Source organism: Rosa rugosa, chromosome 5 (assembly GCF_958449725.1).
Source record: "Rosa rugosa chromosome 5, drRosRugo1.1, whole genome shotgun sequence".
NCBI lineage: Eukaryota > Viridiplantae > Streptophyta > Magnoliopsida > Rosales > Rosaceae > Rosa > Rosa rugosa.
Genome location: NC_084824.1, coordinates 47668485 through 47688417, shown reverse-complemented (window position 1 = coordinate 47688417; position 19933 = coordinate 47668485). Strand labels below are relative to the sequence as shown.

The window sequence follows — 19933 nt, the reverse complement described above, 5'->3', positions numbered from 1 at the left end:
CCCAACCGAGACTTGCATCTTGTAGCCCTATGTTCAAGCTACGCTACGGTATCCGGAAGTCACAAATCCGACGCCGGGAAGCCACCTTTCCGGCCTTGCAAAGTTGCCTCCACAAACTAGGCATTTCTACACTAGAATAGTTTCTACACTAGAATAGTTATCTTTGCTTGTCCCACATCGAAAACCATGTAAAGGAAATGGCTTCCTTCACCTATAAAAGGAATGCCTCCTCCCACTTAGATCCCATCCCATTACATACTTTGTAATCTTGTTAGGCCGCAAGGCTCGACACACTAGTACACATTCAAGTGGACGTAGTCTCCCGCTAAGGCGGGAGGTGAACCACTATACTTCGCTTGTGTCGCTCTCTCTCTCTCTCTTTACTTATCGTTAATTAGATCCCCAACGGATCCAAGCATTAACAAAAGTCATCAAAAGTTGTCAAATTATGCTCATATAGATAGATGCCTCATATTCTGGTCACAAATCATTCTAAGCACTCGCTCTCACAATTCACATAGAATACAGATGATACTGACCTGATAATCACAGCATACAAAACCATTGAGATGGGTGTGATGACCCATTATTTCCTTTCTCGATCTGCTACCTAACTTACACCGGAAGAGTACACAATAAACTAATACTGATCGGTTGCTTACTGCAAAAACTCTCTTGGGTCGGTGACATAACCGGTCAAAGCAGATGCTGCAGCTGTATATGGTGAAGCAAGATATATCTGGCCTTCCTTGTGGCCCATTCTGCCGGGGAAGTTCCTGTTCGTAGTAGAGACACATACCTGCAACGAAAGAAATGGTAGACATATTTGAAATGGAAAATAATGATTCAGTACCAGTGGATCTTCAAAACAAGATGAATATAGTTTCAGCATTATTAAATTCAAATAAACAATGTTTCCATTAGGACAAGATTATCTGCAAATGGGATTATGAGGTTCAGAGAATCAGTCCTACGCCAGTGAAGATGCAATTATCCGAGGTCTAGCCGCCTCGGCACATAAGAGCCTGGACATGATCAGATCATCTGAATGTGTGCAGGTGAAGAAATACATTTACCTGTGGTTCATTCAAGCGAGCATAAGTGTCTCTAGGACCACCCATGCAAGCACCACAAGTGGGATTTGCAGGTGTGTCACAACCAGCTTCCTCAAATATCTGCGAGCAAGTCTTTCCACCTGATCCTGGCACTGGAAGACTGTACACGTCCATCCAAACCTACAAATGGCAAATGCAATATATCAAATTTGCATTTATCAAGAAATTTTTATAAGTTTAATTCTGTTGCAGGACAAACCTTTTGTGTAGCAGGTACAAGAAAAGTGGGTACTTTGACCTTTTTTCCCTGCAGTATAGCAATCAGTTCTGTAAGCTTAAACCAATAGTAGAAAAAATACGTAAGCAAATTAAATAAACACATATGTAAGGAAAATACAAGGTATTGAGATGTAATACAAAGATAAAGGGAATTGAACTGTGCAATCTGAATATACTAAGTTATTGGAGTCCTTACTGAAGCTAGAAAAACTTTAGCAGCAGCCATAAAATCCTCTGTTTTCCCACCAGTACAAGATCCAATATAGACTCTGTCAATTTTGACATCTTTGCACTCTCTTGCTAAAGCACGGTTATCTGGAGAATGAGGCTGCAAAACAATTCAAAAAATTACTTGCAGAAGAGAGGCTAAAAAAGTAATCCTCAAGACCAAAAACAGAGGATTATATGAGAGTTATATATGTGCGCCTCACCTTTGCCACCAATGGCTCCAGTTTAGAGATATCAAATCTGTACTCTGTAAGAAATCTAAATCCAAGGAAAACAAACTCATTAGTACAACATGATTCTTAGGGAGCAATATGGTAGGAAATGATCTAAACTGTTGTTTAGTCTCATCTACTAACATGGCAAGGGCACCAGCAATGAGCTAGAAATTTCATGAATTACAATCCAAGTAAAATCATTTTCTGAAAACCTGACTCTATATTGGTAAAAATCAGAAGGTGATGCATTCACCATAGAAAACTTAAACACAAATTCCAGAGGGAGAGTTGAATGCAATTTTAATGCCGATTTCAATGTTAATGCACAGAAGATGTACCAACTTATAAACCAGATTATGAAATGGCTAGGCTAATAAAGTGCGAAAATGTAATAGAAAAAATTTACCTAGCTGTATCATCACTGTACACAGGTTCATAGGGTACAGACGTTTTATCCTGCAATACAAAATTTACAACATTTAGCCTGTGCTAGAGAACTGAAATGTACAGCAACATACAAAGAGAAAACGATTTGTTGCAAAACAACCCACAAAACAGTAAAAGGTTTATGACAGGGCAAAAGTGAAAGGCTAGGCTTTGTTCCTAACCCATTATAGACAAGCAGTTCCTGCCACCACTAGGTATATGGGATAATGAATGTTGATGTCCTCATGCACACGCTTTAAAATATTTAGACAAGGAAGGTTCCAAACCCAGCCTTAAAGTCACCCACAGATGCTCACAAATGCATCAACAGCATGCACCAGAGAAAACAAGAACAGCTATTGACACACACATCTAACTATTCGCATACACATAGACATTCATTTACATGCTATTGATGCTAATATACATATACATACAAAACTTTATGTTTGTGTGTGGGAGTGCGAGAGGATTTGATGATTTACAATACTAACCTCAAGGTACTTGTATGTAGTGCTATCAGCGGGGACGATACCATTTTTACCCCCAGCTTCAATAACCATGTTGCATAATGTCATCCTCTCTTCCATCTGTCCAGTATAAGTCAAACAAAGAGTAATTAACAACTGCAACCAAATGAACTGCAGTTCCATATCGCAGTGAGTTCACTTACACTTAAGGCTTCAACAGTGCTTCCAACAAACTCCATAGCTTTATATGTTGCACCAGCAACAGAGATTTCACCAATAATCTGCGAGATGAAATTCAGTTTTCAAGGAAGCAACATAAATACTGGATATATTCACCGGATTATCTATCAAGAAAAGAACTGAAATCATAGGCTGTATCTGATGTAGTTTTAACTTTCCAGTATCCTCTGAACATTGAAAAACACTTGGCTTGAGAGCTGGTCGAACTAACTTGTAAAATCAAGTCTTTGGCAAGCAAATAGTCAGGCATTTCACCATCCAGCACAAATCTCAGAGTTGGAGGCACCTGCAATTTTTAAAAAGGTGAGAAAATCGCAGATTATTGATACCCACAAATCCCCCATAAGCTTTGGCAGATATGGGCCAATTTAATGATTCGTTAACCTTAAATTTGATACAAAACTTCCAAAAATAAAATCACTCTGATACTCATTCAGCATTTGCACATAAGAAAAGAAAATAACTCCGAAATCATTTAATTAAAACAGAGTATCATAAGATCAGCAAACACTATCAATGAAATCAGAAAACTGTCCTAGGTGTGAACTGTGAAACCCATTAGGAAAGTTAAAGGAGGGTGTTAGTATTAAAGTATTGGCATTCCACCAGCCACAAAACTCTTCCACATTACCCATGTGAAGACCAAGAGAAATTATTTAACTACATGTTCAGAATTGTTTAATGCATGTATGGTGTTGTTGCTTTCTAAGCATGAATTCGAAAAGAAGAGTTGAAGAATTGTTTAAAGCATAAACAATTGTTAAATGCAATTGTGGTAGACATGCTTTTTAAGTATGCATTGTTTAATTGCATTATTGTGGTTCTACAGCCGTGAGACCAAGCATGAGAAGATTGCAGCTTTGCTTTTTAAGCATGCATAAGAAGACCAAAAGCTGAAGTATAATTGCAGGTCATGGTCGTCCACATTCATCTCCTTGATATGCACATCCTTGCTGTCAAAAACGTTTGGTCAGAAGAAATTGAATCTGGTTTTCCATTTTCTCCTTTATGAAACACTTGCTGTCGAACCAGAAAAGGAAGAACATCTTCTTCTCATAGAACCCTTGCTGTCAAAGAAGAAAGGAGGAAGCAACTATATTAGTTCTCCATCTCGCCTTGCTGTCAAAGATCAAAGTGGGAGACAATTGCAGCAAGGTTCTCCATCTTAGCTCACTGTCCGGTCCCTCCTCGTGACTCTACTCCAACAAAGCTGAAGGAATCTTGGTGATTTCTTCCTCCTATATATATAGGAGTTCTGTGGTTCTTCTAGGCATTGAGAATAGTTTGATTTTCAATCCTTTGGTTGTAAAAGAGTTAGTCTCTTTGTTGCTCTGTTTTGTTCCATGTTGAAAACAGTTTGTAAAACAACTAGTGTGTCTGTCCAGTAAGGATTGTAGCAGTCATTGCAATCCCAGAGTTAATGTGTAATCTGTTTTGATTAGTGAATCATTGGGTTCTCAAGAGTTAGAGCCCCGCAGTGTTTTTGATCTCAATTGAGGTTTTCACTGCGTGACCAATGTTGTTATGTTATGCATATTCTCTGTTCTTGTTTATGTAGAGATTATAATCTGTCACTCTATCTGGAGTTTATACATTCTTATATTAACATTTGGCATCAGAGCGGGTTCTAAAGAGTTTTAGTTGATCCATGATCAAGGATGGAACGACAACGTGACAGAGCCTCCAGCTCCATAAACTGCCCACCATTGTTTGATGGAGAAGATTACTCACAATGGAAGATTATGATGAGGGCATTTCTCTACTCTCAAGATGAAAATATGTGGAATATAGTGGAGATTGGTTGGGAACATCCAACCAAGGCAGAAGACTCCAAGAAAGAAGAAGTGAGTTCTGCAAGAATTCCTAAGCCTAGAAAGGAATGGACAGAGGAGGAGGTTCGTGACAGAAATTGTGACTTCAAGGCACGAAATTCATTATTCACAGCTCTCTCCAAGAAGGAGAGAATGAGAATTAGCCACTGTGACACTGCCAAACAAGCATGGGATCTTCTCCAAGTCACCTATGAAGGAAATAAAAAAGTTAGAGGGCAGAAACTTCAACGGCTAGTCTTGGAATTTGAGAATATGTCAATGACTGAAGATGAATCAATCGACGACTTTCATGCTCGGCTTCTCAATGTAACTAGTCAATGTCGGAGCTTGGATGATCCAGTTGAGGAGCACCGAATTGTCAAGAAGTTTCTTAGATCTCTTCCTCCGAAATTCCAGGCCAAACAGATTGCCATTGAGGAGGCTCAGGATCTAGATTTCTACTCTCTTGATGAACTGGTGGGAAATCTCAAAACTTTTGAGATGAGATTCAAACCGGATAAAAAGGTAAAAGATGTTGCTTTTTCTTCCGTTAAAAATAAAGATGATGTTATCAATAATTCTGTGGATTTAGCTTTATTAACAAAAGAGTTCAAAAATTTTCTGAAATATAAAAACTCTTCTGGAAATAATTCAAGAAACTTTTCTGACTCAAAAAGAGGTCAAATATCTGATAATCGTTTTGACAAAAATTCAAAATTTGTCAAATTTGCTCAAAAGAAAAGTTTTCCTGACAAACCTAAATGTTATGAATGTGGTGGAATTGGACATATTGCTGCTAACTGTGGTAACAGGAGATATAATTCACATGATAACAAAGCTTTAAAATCCACATGGAGTGATAGTGATGAAGGATCTCAATCAGATTCTGAAGAGGTAAATCTTGCTCTTACTTCTTCTCTTCATACTGATTTATCTGATATTTCTGATTTAGAAGATGATACTTTTGATGAAGAAACAAATGAAAAATGCAAGCAATTGTATAATGCCTCAAGAAGTGTTCTTAAGAAAAATAATAAACTTAAAGAAGAAATTGAATTCTTAAGGGGTGAGAAAGAAAAAATTGAGCAAAAATTTGAAATATCCTTGAAAGAATGGGAAGATGAGCGTACTGACCTTGTTAATAAGATTAAAGTTTTGCAGGGTAAGGTCAAGTCTCAAGATTGGAACAAGGAGCATGATGAGATTACAAACAAAATCAAAGTTTTGCAGGTTGAAATTAAGGCTCAATCCAACTTAAATGTTTCTCTAACCCTTGAGAATGAAAAATTGCAGGAAGAATTATTGAGGGTCAAGGAAAGCTTTAACAAATTCTCTATAGGGTCTGAAAAAGTCTCTAAGATGATGGGAATTGGCAAAGCTCATGGTAATAAAGAAGGATTAGGTTATAATGGTGAGTCCTGCAAACCCTTGGTGTTTGTAAAAAGTGTGGGAGGTGAGAATTTCTCAAGTCAGGCACAAAGCACTACTGACAACAAGTCTGCCACCAAATTGACTGTAAGACCAGAACCTCATGAAGCCATTCAATCACATCAGAAAGGTTTTTCGGTAAGTTCTGACATGCACACCTCTGTGCGTCAGCCCAGGTATACTCACAACTCAAAATTTTTTGTTCCTACTTGTCATTATTGTGGAAAATTAGGACACATACGTCCTAGGTGCAATATGTTTCGTAGGGTTACTCAAAATCAGAGGAAAACGATGGGTATTAACTCACATGCCTCGTTGCAAGCTGAGTTGAAAGAAGGTCTGAATCTAATCGCCAGGATTGCAAAGCTGGCTTCCATCCCCGTGGATCTGGAAACAAAGACAAAATCAACTTGGGTTAAGAAAGGACCCAAATGCTTCTCAGCTAAGATTGATAATTGTGACATACCTTCTGAATGCATTGATGCCACGTGTTTGCTTTCCTCTTGCAGCTCTAGCAATGAATTTGAATATGTGGAAGCTACTTGTCTTGTGGCCTTGACTGCACTCGCTGATAAGAAAGGTGATGTCTGGTATGTTGATAGTGGGTGCTCAAGACATATGACCGGTGAAAAGAGTTGGTTTGTGTCTTTTTCAAGCGAATTCACAACCCGATCAGTCACGTTTGGAGATGGGAAAAAGGCCAAGGTAATGGGTAAGGGAACGGTAAATACACCAGGTATTCCTAATCTCCAAAATGTCTTGTTTGTTGAAGGGCTTCATGCAAATCTCATAAGTGTTAGTCAATTAACCGATGATTATGAGGATGTAAATTTTAATAAAACAAGATGTATTGTAACTGATAACAATGGCAAAAATATTATGGGTGGTTTGCGTTCAAAAGATAATTGTTATCATGTACGTGCTAATAAATCTGTTGAAGTGCAGACATGTTTGAAAGCCAAGACATCGGATGATGTTCTTGAACTTTGGCATAGGCGTCTGGGGCATGTAAACTTTCAAGACTTGCTGAAACTTTCACACAAGGAAAGTGTAAGAGGTATGCCTTTTCTGAGTGGTAAGCCAGACAAGATGTGTGACGATTGCAAGGTAGGTAAGCAAACTCGTGCCTCACATGGAGCAATTAATTCATCCACTACAACTCATCCATTGGAACTTATGCATATGGACCTTGTTGGACCTTCACAAACCGAAAGCATGGGTGGTAAGAAATACATTTTGGTTGTAGTTGATGATTTATCACGTTTTACTTGGGTGAATTTCCTTAGAGAGAAGAGTGATACTTTTGAAAGCTTTAAGGGATTGTGTAAAAGAATAACAAATGAAAAACATTCCTCAAACTTATGCATTGTTAGAGTTAGGACTGATAATGGAACTGAATTTAAGAATGCTTTGTTTGCTAATTTTTTTCTTGAGTATGGAATTTCACATGAGTTTTCAGCTCCAATTACCCCACAACAGAATGGTGTAGTTGAGAGAAAGAACAGGGTATTGGTAGACATGGGAAGAGTGATGCTACACTCAGCTGGACTTACTCCAAACCTTTGGGCCGAAGCGATTAGCACTGCTTGCTATACTACAAACCGTGCATTCTTGAGACCAGGTACTAACAAAACTACATATGAGCTATGGAAAGGTAAGAAACCCAATGTAAGTCATCTTCGTGTTTTTGGATCTCCTTGCTATATTTATAGAGATAGAGAATATCTTGGTAAATTTGATGCTAGGAGCGATAAAGGCATATTTCTTGGTTATTCTTTGGATAGTAGAGCTTACAGGGTGTACAACAAGCGAACCATGTCTGTAATGGAATCCTATAATGTATCTATTGATGATTGTGCTGTGAGTAATGTTCAGGTTAATCCAGATGAGGATCAACCCTCAGGAAGCCGAGTAAATGTGGAATTGAATGAAGAAACGGATGATTCCTCAAATGATCCTATTTTTGATCCTCCACCAGTTCTAAGAACGGGTTTCAAGCAAGTTCAAAAAGATCATTCTACTCAGGACGTCATTGGGAACGTACATGAAGGGATTCAAACCCGCAGACAAGTTGCAACCAAGGTTAGTACTGATTCTGCTCTTGCATGCTTCTTGACTGAAAATGAAGTGAACATTAACATAATTTCTCATTGTGGTTTTGTGTCACTTATTGAACCAAAGAATGTTAAGGAGGCCTTGAATGATGATGATTGGATAAATGCCATGCATGATGAATTGAATCAATTTGCTAGGAATGATGTGTGGTATCTTGTGCCTAGGCTCAGTGAATTCAATATAATAGGTACAAAATGGATTTTTCGAAATAAGAGTGATGAGCATGGTAATATTACTAGGAACAAAGCTAGACTTGTTGCCCAAGGATATAAACAAGTTGAAGGACTTGATTTTGATGAAACATTTGCTCCTGTTGCTAGACTTGAATCTGTTAGACTTCTTCTTGCAATTGCTTGTCATCTTCACTTTAAATTATATCAAATGGATGTAAAAAGTGCCTTTCTGAATGGTGTGTTACAAGAAGAAGTATATGTTGAACAGCCTCAGGGATTCAAAGACCCTAGCAATCCTGATCATGTGTACAAACTCAAAAAGGCCCTGTATGGATTAAAACAGGCTCCAAGAGCCTGGTATGAGCGTTTGTCTACTCATCTAGTAAGCAAAGGATATATTCGAGGTTCAATTGATAAAACTTTGTTTATTAAAAGAGACAGCAAACATGTCATGATTGCACAAGTTTATGTTGATGATATCATATTTGGCTCCACTTCTGATTCTTATGTTAAAGAATTCACTAACATCATGGAAAGTGAATTTGAGATGAGCATGTGTGGAGAGCTGAATTACTTTCTTGGACTTCAAGTTCGTCAACTGAAGACAGGTATGTTCCTATGTCAAACTAAATATGCTGAGAATCTTGTTAAGAAATTTGGACTTGAATATGCCAAAGCTATGACAAATCCTATGAGTACAAGTGTCAAACTTACTGAGGATCTAACAGGTAAGTCTGTTGATCAAACTCTTTACAGAAGTATGATTGGTAGCCTACTTTATCTCACTGCTAGTAGACCTGACATATCTTACAGTGTAGGAGTTTGTGCTCGTTTTCAGGCAAATCCTAAAGAATCTCATTTGGAAGCTGTTAAGCGTATCATAAGATATGTCTCAGGCACTGCCACTTGTGGTGTCTATTTTACATTTGATTCTAATATTGAGATTGCTGGGTATTCTGATGCAGATTGGGGAGGAAATTTGAAGGATCGAAAAAGCACTTCTGGAGGTTGCTTTTTCATTGGAAACAACATGGTAGCCTGGCATAGCAAAAAGCAAAACTGTATATCTCTCTCCACAGCTGAAGCCGAATATGTAGCTGCAGGAAGCTGTTGTACTCAAATGCTTTGGATGAAGCAAATGCTTCGAGATTATGAGTTTTCTCAAGGTAAGTTGACTATCTTATGTGATAACTCAAGTGCTATAAATATTTCCAAGAATCCAGTGCAACACTCACGCACTAAGCATATTGACATGAGATATCATTTTATTCGAGATTTGGTTGAAAGGAATTTACTTGAATTAGCTTTTATTCCAACTGAGCATCAATTAGCTGATTTATTCACCAAACCCTTGGATACTGCTCGTTTTGAATCACTTAGAAGCGCAATTGGTGTTCTAAGTTCTGCAACTCTCCCCTGATTTAACTATATGTTGGTATGCATTCACATTGTATGAAATCATATTAGTATAGGTGCATTCTTCTTTTTTATTTCTGCATTTTTTTTTGGTTTCTGAAGAATCAGGATTGCATGTGTGGTTTGTATCCCGAAGTGTCTGATAGATTCACTTGAACTTAGATTGACAAGGTTTCTACTCCCTTCCTTAAATAGGAGTGTAATGAGATGATTTACATGCTTTGAATTTGTTCTTGCATCACTGTGTAATCTCGAACATGATCAACATATTCTCTATCACTTTGTATGATCACTTGCACACATATTCCTTGTGGTGGTAAGTAATATTCTTGGTTGACTTGTTCTTAGTCCACACATACGAAGCTGTTAAAAATGTCATTTCTGCTCCTCGTTAAAAAGGTACAATATTTGTGGAGCATGGCCAAGCTATTCCCAAAGTAAACAGGCCTTGGTCGTGACGAACGATATGAGGTTTTGGGAAGAAAAGGGAATGGTTTGGCCACCCCGGTGGAATGTAAAACTATTGACTCGAGTTGATATGTCCTTTGGGATGTCCTTGTTAGATCTAGTACCCTAAAGTCATCTGATTTGGGAGCTGCTGGCATAAAACTCGTTACATGAGTCTTAGTTTTCTTGAGAAAAGCTATATGTTGTGTGAAAAGGCAAAAGAAAAATTAAAAATTGTGCCCACACGGAGATATAAGGGGGAATATCTATGTTGTTCTCTTCGTGTGTGTGTTCTGATTTCAAGGATTCTAATGATGTTACACACTCCACTTTGAGTTATGTTCACTTACACAACAAAGGTATAGAATACTCGATCATCTTCCAGCTTACCTTGTGGTTGTCAAAAATGGTTTACTCATGTGACCTTATCTTGTTGCATTCATGTTTATGGATTTGTGGTCGTACTCTTGTCTGAAAAGCTATGCAAATTGAATCTGTTTTTAACTCTTGGATACAAACCCACTCATTGTGTGTTTGCATTTCATTATTGAATTCTTCATAACATGATAAATTAAGGGGGAGTTCCGGTACTTAGGACATTTTGATGTACTCTATCTGATTCGGAATATGGTAATCTTTCTTCTACATAGCTTCCGCTGCGCACTAGTCCTTTGGCATCCCTATCCAAAAAGGGGGAGAAAGATTTTGTTGATTTTGTTTGGCTCGTTGTTTTTCTGTTAAGACTTGGCTAGATTTCTTTAGGGTTTGAATTCATCTTTCCTTGTGGACATGTGTTATTGCTATTCATTAATTACAGTTTCATGTTATTTTTCACAAGGTGTGTGATAAATGTTTCAGGAACTAAGGATCCTCAAAGTACTTGTTGAGGGGGAGTCGAAAAACAATCGTAAGAGTTTTGGTTGAGGAATGCCAAAGGGGGAGATTGTTAGTATTAAAGTATTGGCATTCCACCAGCCACAAAACTCTTCCACATTACCCATGTGAAGACCAAGAGAAATTATTTAACTACATGTTCAGAATTGTTTAATGCATGTATGGTGTTGTTGCTTTCTAAGCATGAATTCGAAAAGAAGAGTTGAAGAATTGTTTAAAGCATAAACAATTGTTAAATGCAATTGTGGTAGACATGCTTTTTAAGTATGCATTGTTTAATTGCATTATTGTGGTTCTACAGCCGTGAGACCAAGCATGAGAAGATTGCAGCTTTGCTTTTTAAGCATGCATAAGAAGACCAAAAGCTGAAGTATAATTGCAGGTCATGGTCGTCCACATTCATCTCCTTGATATGCACATCCTTGCTGTCAAAAACGTTTGGTCAGAAGAAATTGAATCTGGTTTTCCATTTTCTCCTTTATGAAACACTTGCTGTCGAACCAGAAAAGGAAGAACATCTTCTTCTCATAGAACCCTTGCTGTCAAAGAAGAAAGGAGGAAGCAACTATATTAGTTCTCCATCTCGCCTTGCTGTCAAAGATCAAAGTGGGAGACAATTGCAGCAAGGTTCTCCATCTTAGCTCACTGTCCGGTCCCTCCTCGTGACTCTACTCCAACAAAGCTGAAGGAATCTTGGTGATTTCTTCCTCCTATATATATAGGAGTTCTGTGGTTCTTCTAGGCATTGAGAATAGTTTGATTTTCAATCCTTTGGTTGTAAAAGAGTTAGTCTCTTTGTTGCTCTGTTTTGTTCCATGTTGAAAACAGTTTGTAAAACAACTAGTGTGTCTGTCCAGTAAGGATTGTAGCAGTCATTGCAATCCCAGAGTTAATGTGTAATCTGTTTTGATTAGTGAATCATTGGGTTCTCAAGAGTTAGAGCCCCGCAGTGTTTTTGATCTCAATTGAGGTTTTCACTGCGTGACCAATGTTGTTATGTTATGCATATTCTCTGTTCTTGTTTATGTAGAGATTATAATCTGTCACTCTATCTGGAGTTTATACATTCTTATATTAACAGAGGGGCTGCCGGGCAGGGGCCCTTAGTCATCAATAAAATATTATTGGAAACTAAAGCTGTGGAATCACGTCATTTGCATAAAATCTATCAAAATATGAGATTAGAGAGAATGAACACAAAAAGCAACATCCACAAACCTTGAGCAAAAGTTTCCCAGTGCCCAATACGAAACCAGCATCAGTGATCCCGATTCCTGTAGCAAATTGTCCAAAAGCTCCAGTGGTGCAGGTGTGAGAATCTGTACCCAGCAGCACCTGAAGCCAACACAAAATGTCTGAATGCTGTTTTGGATCATAAAGCCATAAAAAAATATTGGGCTTTTTGAAGAACAGTACCTCTCCAGGCCTGCAATGACCTTCTTGAGCAAGAGCAATATGGCATACACCCTTGTAATCTGGGTTAGCCTGCCAAATTGTGAACTAAAGTTAACCACTAATGCAAAAACAGAATAAGAAATAAAAGTACACTAGCAAATCGACATAAAATGAAACTTCAAATCCACACCTGAAAGTTACCAAGATCCTTGATATCATAGAAGTACTTGATGTTCTGCTCCATGCAGAAATCCCTCAAGGTATCCACATTACGGTTTGCACGCTCATCAGTAGTGAATATATAATGGTCAGGTATGACTACAATCTTTTCTCGGTCCCAAACCTACAATGAAGTAACAATTAACCCCCACAAAAATAAACCCAATCAAGCAATTAAAAAACTTCACAGAACACGCAGCAACACAAAGATGACAAATTAAGACTATGAGCTGAACGAAGGAAGAACAAATATACATACATATACCATACATTGTCTATTTGTCTATATGGTAATTAAGGCAATGATCTTCTTAGCTGAAAAATGGAATTACCTTAGCATTCTGGCCAAACTCTTTCTTGAAGATTGCAAAGGAACCAGGGCCACAGACATCATGGGTCATCAGAACATCAATGTTAACCCAAACATTGTCACCTGGGCTCACATGGGTTTTCTCAGAAGCCCTAGCCAATATTTTCTCGGTCATCGTCATTCCCGTCTTGACCTGCAAAGTCGACCAGAACCCAATATCAAAAACAGGAAAACTAAGATTCCCATTAACCCAAGAGCACCAAATAAAACCGTACTAACCGAGCCAGTAGTGGCTGGCTTCCGCTCCGATTGCTGTGGAGCCATGACAGAGCAGATTTTCTTGGAGACCGATCCCTTGCATCTCTGAAATGAAGCCGGCGATGTGGAAGAGAAAGCAGAGAGATCCAAATCCTTCTGGAAAAAGAAAAAAAAAAATCAAAGGTGAGAAATTTAGAGCTGAAAGTGACAATTCTTTATGAGATTGAACAAGAGAAATTCACCTTGGTGTTTTTGTTGATGAAGGAGGTGAAGGATGGAGCAACAGTGGAGTAAGCCATGGCTGCGGAAATGTGGGTTTATCCGACTGGTTTGTGTTTATGTGTTGTGGAGAAGAGAAAATGAATACGTCTTTCAATCTTTGTGTTGTGGAACTGGAAAATGGGGAGCGGCGGCTGAGTGTCAAATTACGCGGGAATAAATTTAATTAGATGCAGATAGCCACCCTATATAAGCCTGGCACGTATCATTTTTGGATGAGTATGGTTAGGTGCAAATAAAGTAGAGTTAAGAGATGATTTAATTTAGGACAGTTCTTGGCTGACCAGGTGTGGTTAGCACCTCCTGACCAGGTCTTGAGATGTCCCTTTTGTACTGGTACACGTGTCCTTTCTTCCTTTTCTACTTTTATCTCTTTTTCTTTTTCCAGTTAACAATCCTGCAAAATAGATTCCTAAAGTATAGATCTAGCCTTCAACATGCCACATTTTCACCTAACGACTCCTGTCTAAGCGGTTACTTTCAGGGCGGAATCACTGCTGTTCTAGGCTTATAGGAAACTAGTCTTTTGGTTTGAAGACTGGTTTTAGAGAAACAGATAATTTTGCAGAAACATGAATATACAAATCTTTAAAGAGAATACTGGGCTCACACGGAATTTATTTATATGAACATGAATACATATTTAACAATCTAGAGCCTCACTCAGGTAAACAGCTGGAAGCTGTTTAGCTATCCATGAGACTGATTTTTAGATACTTACTTGTAATGAAAGACTTCAAACTCGGAAGGAAAGAGCACACTTGCTACTATGGCTTTCTTACTACTTGAGAGAAGACTCTTCTGCTCAATCTTCTGATTTTTGTTTTCTCTAGAAATTTTTCCTCCCCTTACAAATGAAACTTAAGCTCCTTATATAGGGAGTGGACCTCAAATTACAATTCAAAACTTAAAATATACAGGACGACTCCGTGATTTCCTGCTTTCCTGAGTGCTCCTACTGGTGGAGGTCGGACAAGGAAAAGGCAGGTTCCCTTTTGGTGAAATGTTTTTCACCTTCTTCTTTTTTGAAAAGCAAAAGTATTTTTTTGAAAAAGGTAATAGTTGCTTTTTTGTTTTGGTGCTTTTTTCTTCACCAGCTGCTACATGTTGTCGTCAGTCTCTGAATTGTGGCCAAAGACAAAAGAGTTGTTGTCTGTCTGAGCCATCCTTACCGTTGTAGCATTATCCTCAACATCGGTATCGACATACATCTTGTAGTGGTTGTCATTTTCAAGTTTTTCCACCCAATGCATGCATGCCATGGTAGAGTCTATCTCTTTTCTGGTGAGAGATAAGAATAGATCACTGCTGACTACGTCAGGATGATCGTAAGCAGTGATAATAGTTTTTTCTCCTGCTGCCAGGAAAGTATTATTGATGTCTTCTGAGATGATCTTCTTGATGTATTCTAGGGCCATGGCCTTCATCCATGGGATGCTTGAGTTTGGCTGGCCATTGTACCCAACACAGGCAGGCTGAAGATATTGTCTTTGAATAATTCTCACATAATGATACGGAGAAATATATTCAACCTCACCATTTGCCTTTTTGATCCATTCTGGGGGGGTGGATCTGAACTTCAGACGAAGCGTACAATCATTTTTTCTTATGTTTTTGACTGTGTTGACAAGGATTGGAGGCAAGCCTTTGAGATCATCATTAGTTTTAGTCCACAGATTATGGACAAAACCATTTTCAACAAGCCAGAGCTTGTGTTCCTGCGGATGTTCACTCTGAACATTTACCTGGTATCTTCCAACATATGGTCCTGCAATAATGAAGAGGGTTGGAGGAATACGGTCTTCGGAATTGTGACTTCCTATCAGACAATGGAATTCATGCCAGTCTGATTCTTTGAGTGCTATGATAGGGATTCTAGCACTTTCAGGATCTTCTAGGAAGTGAAGTTTTTCTTTCTTGACAGCACTCTGCTGTGATTCTTCGAACTGTGGTCTTGCATTCTCGTAAAGTTCTTCAGCTAATGCAAAGAGAGCTGGAAACATTAGACCACTGCTTCTTTCCTGAAAGGCAAATAAAAGATTATCCAGAATTGCCTTCTGGTGGTAGGCTAATCTCCTGCCAGTTCTGAACACAGGAGTATCAAAAGTTCGAAGTTCATAATTGAAAACATTTAGTACTCCAGTTGGAGTAGGTTTGCTTTTTGGCAAAGCAACAGCCGTCAACGGTCTTGATGAGCCTTTACCGTCTGCCGTTTGAGACGGGCTAGCCAATCCTTTACCCTGGGATTGATCAGTTGTGGCTAAGTCTCTAGGACTTAGCAGGAATCTCTTGAGGATTTTTTCTTTGGGATCCTCATTGGTTTCATGTTCCTTCCCAGCTCTTCTGCTTCTAGGATTGCGACCTTCGTCGTTGTCTTCATCTCTTCTATTGAACATGGCTAATTCTCTTGTTAAGGCGTCTGGAAGATAGTTCTTGTTTCCTGCAATTAGTTCAACAACATAATCATATTGGTTAAGGAATAATTTCCAGTTAGCTAGTCTTCCTCTATCAGCAGCTTTATCAAGTTTGAAATTTTTGAAATTCTTTACTCTGGCACAATCGGTGCGGACAGTAAAGGGTTTTCCAAGGAAAGCTGGAGAATTTAAAATTGTTTTCTTAACAGCCAAAATTTCTTTTTCCCCTGTGGGATAATTCAGTTCTGCAGGGCTGAACTTGCCACTACAAAATTTACAGATCTTTTCAATGTTAGTTTCAGGCGTTTTTGCCAGAACAACACCGGACCAGTAATTATCACTCGCATCTGTTTGGAGGATAATTTCATAATTCTTTTCTGGTTGTTGAAGCGGAGGGAGGTTTTTGCCGAGATTTTTTATCTGCTTCACAATTTTCTCATCATCTTCTGTGAAGTTCCATTTTCTTTTGGAACTCGTTTTAGGAGATAACATTGATGTTAACCCTGATATTTTGGGTATGAAATCTCTCCCATAATTTATGACACCAAGGAATCTCTCTAGACTCTTAGCATCAGGAATTCTATCTGGGAACTTCCAGATCTTCTCAAGGATATGAGGTTGGAGTTTGATTTCTCCATTTTTGATATTTATTCCTAGGAAATCAACTTCATCAAGGATAAAGAAGATTTTCTTTTCACCTAGGATAATTCCATGCTGAACTATCGGCTTTACAACCTCGTGGAGGTGTTTCATGTGTTCTTCTCTATTTTTGGAGAAGACCAGAATGTCATCTATGTAGACGACGCAAAACTCCGCAACATGTTTGAAGATATTATCCATTTTTCTCTGGAAAGTTGAGGGAGCTTGCTTTAGACCAAAAGGCATTACTAACCATTCGTAATGTCCTTGTGGTGTTCCAAATGCAGTGAGAGGTATACTCTCAGGATGCATCTTGACCTGCCAGAAACCCGACTTTGCATCGAATTTCGAAAAGACTTTAGCTCCTCTGAGCTGGTTGATCAATACTCTTACTTGAGCGATTTGATAGCCGTCTTTGACAGTCTTCTTGTTGACATCTCTATAGTCAATCACCATTCTAGCTTTTCCTCTTAGCGTTTCTGCATGGTTTCTCACGTAGAATGCTGGAGCATGATGAGGGCTAGTGGAAGGTTGAATTAATCTCTTTTTCAGGAGATCTTCAATATCTTTTCTGAATTCTTTTTGATCTTCCTCTTTGTACTGAGGAATAGTTTTGACATGACAGATAGCATTCATATCATGCAGTCTTAATTCACAGACCACTAGGTCTTTTTCCCAAAACTTCTGGGGATCTACATCGATGTTCTGCTCGAGTAGTTTCTTGATTTTCTCAAGAGTGGGAATTTTCTGAGACTCAAGCTTATTCTGAAAATGCTTGAGGTTATGCTCATGAATGAAACCAGCTTCTTCTTCTTCACTAGTTTCTTCTTCTTCTTCAGACAATTCTTCAACAAGTAATTATTCTTGTTGTTTAATTTGGAGTATAGGTTCAAATTTGGGTTTGTAGGGGGTAAGATCACCACTATTCTATTGCGATCTCTGATATTGTGTAGTAAAGTTTGGACCTACAATACTTTTGGCTTGAGTAAGCCTATCAGCCCAGAACACCCGTTCTCCTTTTCTGAAGCCCATTGCTTCTTCATCCTGAATAAATCTCTGTTGGAGAATGAAATCATTACCCAACAAGAAATCTGCGCCTTGGCCTTCAGATTGCCAGACGTTATGGATGGTAAATGTTCCTTCACCAATGGTGATGTGAACATTTTTTGCTACTTTATTCATGGTGAGATGGCTTCCATCAAAAGTAACACCAGTAGCAGTTCTTTTCTTATCTTCTTTCCAGAGTTCTTCTGGAATTGCAAATCTTTTTGCAACTATAAATCCTGATCCATTATCTACAAAAGCATGTAGATGATATTTTTTATGATCAGGGAATTTTAGTCCAATCTCTATGTAGTTGCTGTATCTACTCGTAGAGACGACTTTCGATTGTTGAAGCTCATTTTCTTGAGCTTGTTCCTTGGGAATGAATGGCTTGCATTCTTCTGGAACAATTTCTGGTGGTTCTACCAGTTCAAAATTTAAATTTTCATCGGTTTTTTCTTCATCGATGATTTCTTCCTTCTTTTTCGAAGGAGAAGGTTCCATGATTTCCTGGAACAAGGCTTCTACCTTTTTCTCTTTTTGTTCAGAGAAATATTCTTCATATTCTTGTTCAACCAATTGGCTGACAAGGCCATTCTTGGTTTTTCTTCTTGCTTCAGCTATGAAGCATTCTTTGTGATAAGTCTTTTTTGACTCTTCACAAAACATAGGGAGACCATTCTTTTCGTGACATAAGCAGTAGTCACAAACGAATGTACCAGGGTTTACCTGATAAGAAGACATTAAGGATTCTGTCTTACTTTCTTCCCAGTTTTTGATTTTCAAAACATTCATTTGTCTGGATTCGAAGTACTCTACTTCAGAATCTGTCTCAGACTCAGATGAATCTTCTTCTTCAGACCAGGCAGAGTAAACTGACCTGTCGTCTTCTTCATCATCAGAATAGGCTATTTCGTAGCCTTTCATATTTGCTGTTTCTACTATCTGCTCATATTCTTCAAAGAGAGCTTTAGTAGATCTTTTACCCTTTTCCGGGCATTCATTGGCATAGTGCCCTTCAGCTTTACATAACCAACATCTGCAAGCTTTCTTGCTAGGTTGTTTATGTTGATGAGTATTCTTCTTTTTCTTGAAGTTTCTTTTTAGGATCTTCATCCTGTTGTTTCGTGTAATTGGAACTTTTCTTGAATTTCCAATCTTTTCTTTGATTACTCTTTTTGAATTTTTTAGAGTAATATTTTCCTTTCTTTTTTCTGTAGAACTTGGAATCCTGACATCCCCAATTTGTTGGTATATCCAGTATTCCGTAACAGAAATTTTCAACTCCTTTGAGTTGTTTCTTGGCCATCTTAGCTCTAAGATTGGCTTTGCACTGTTCTCTCAGTAGTTGCCGGATTCTGTCGGCAATTCCTCCAACTGAAAATCTTTCAATTGTTTTTCTGCTATGCTTTCCCGCACAGCTGTTCTCCATGGTTCAGGGAGTTTTCTGTGCAACAGGTTGACTAGATCAGTATTTTCTAGTTCACCAATCGTACAGTAATATTCTTGAAATTCATTCCAGTATTCTTCAAAATATCTCATGTCAAAGATTTTGAGAGCATAGATATTTGATTTGGCCGTTTCTCTAACCTTCTCACTCATATTTGCAAGATCTCCACAGAACTGATCGTACAGAGGTGCTGCAAAATCATACGGAGATTTTGAAGTTTTGATTTCTTCCAGCCATTCTTTTCCTCTGGTTGTTTCTTTGAAAGAATAGTAATACTTCTTAGCTACTCTAGTAAGAGTAGTTTCAAAGTACATCTGAAGATCAGGAGCTTCAAATTTTCCAAGGGTAAGAGCAGATGCCATCATCAGGCTGTCTACCCATTGGTCAAGAGTTTTTCTCTTGTCTAGGGCTTTATCTAAATCTAGCCAGATACCATAGTTGGAAATTGGTACTCTGGGTATCTTGTCCTCTGGGACAAACCTTTGAGAATTTCTTTCTCCATTTCTGCCCGTAGGGGCTTTCTGTATAGGGAGTTTTACTTTTCCCTTTTCTCTAGTGATGAAAGTTTTGGAGCTTTCTCCTTCTTCCATTTCAACATCTTGGTAGGGAAGGAGTTTTCTTTCCTTTCCTGGTTTGAAAATTTTCATTTCTTCGATTAGTTTTTCTAATCGTTCAGGATTTTCGCAAGATTCTGCTTCTTGATAGAGATCATAGAGCTTTTGTGCTCC

General features: G+C 38.4%; 1 protein-coding gene across 1 annotated transcript; it reads right to left on the bottom strand.

Annotated features, from left to right (window-relative positions):
* Window positions 1–429: 429 nt before the first annotated feature.
* LOC133712483 (3-isopropylmalate dehydratase large subunit, chloroplastic-like) lies at window positions 430–13807 on the bottom strand. The gene is made up of 15 exons (XM_062138592.1): window positions 13622–13807; window positions 13401–13535; window positions 13144–13314; window positions 12783–12935; window positions 12614–12682; window positions 12416–12532; window positions 3125–3199; window positions 2877–2954; window positions 2698–2793; window positions 2184–2233; window positions 1766–1820; window positions 1531–1662; window positions 1315–1362; window positions 1077–1235; window positions 430–799 (listed from the first exon to the last, which is right to left on the bottom strand). Exons 1-15 carry the CDS (start codon window positions 13676–13678, stop codon window positions 659–661), a joined length of 1536 nt encoding a protein of 511 aa, XP_061994576.1. The 5' UTR covers window positions 13679–13807; the 3' UTR covers window positions 430–658.
* Window positions 13808–19933: the final 6126 nt, after the last annotated feature.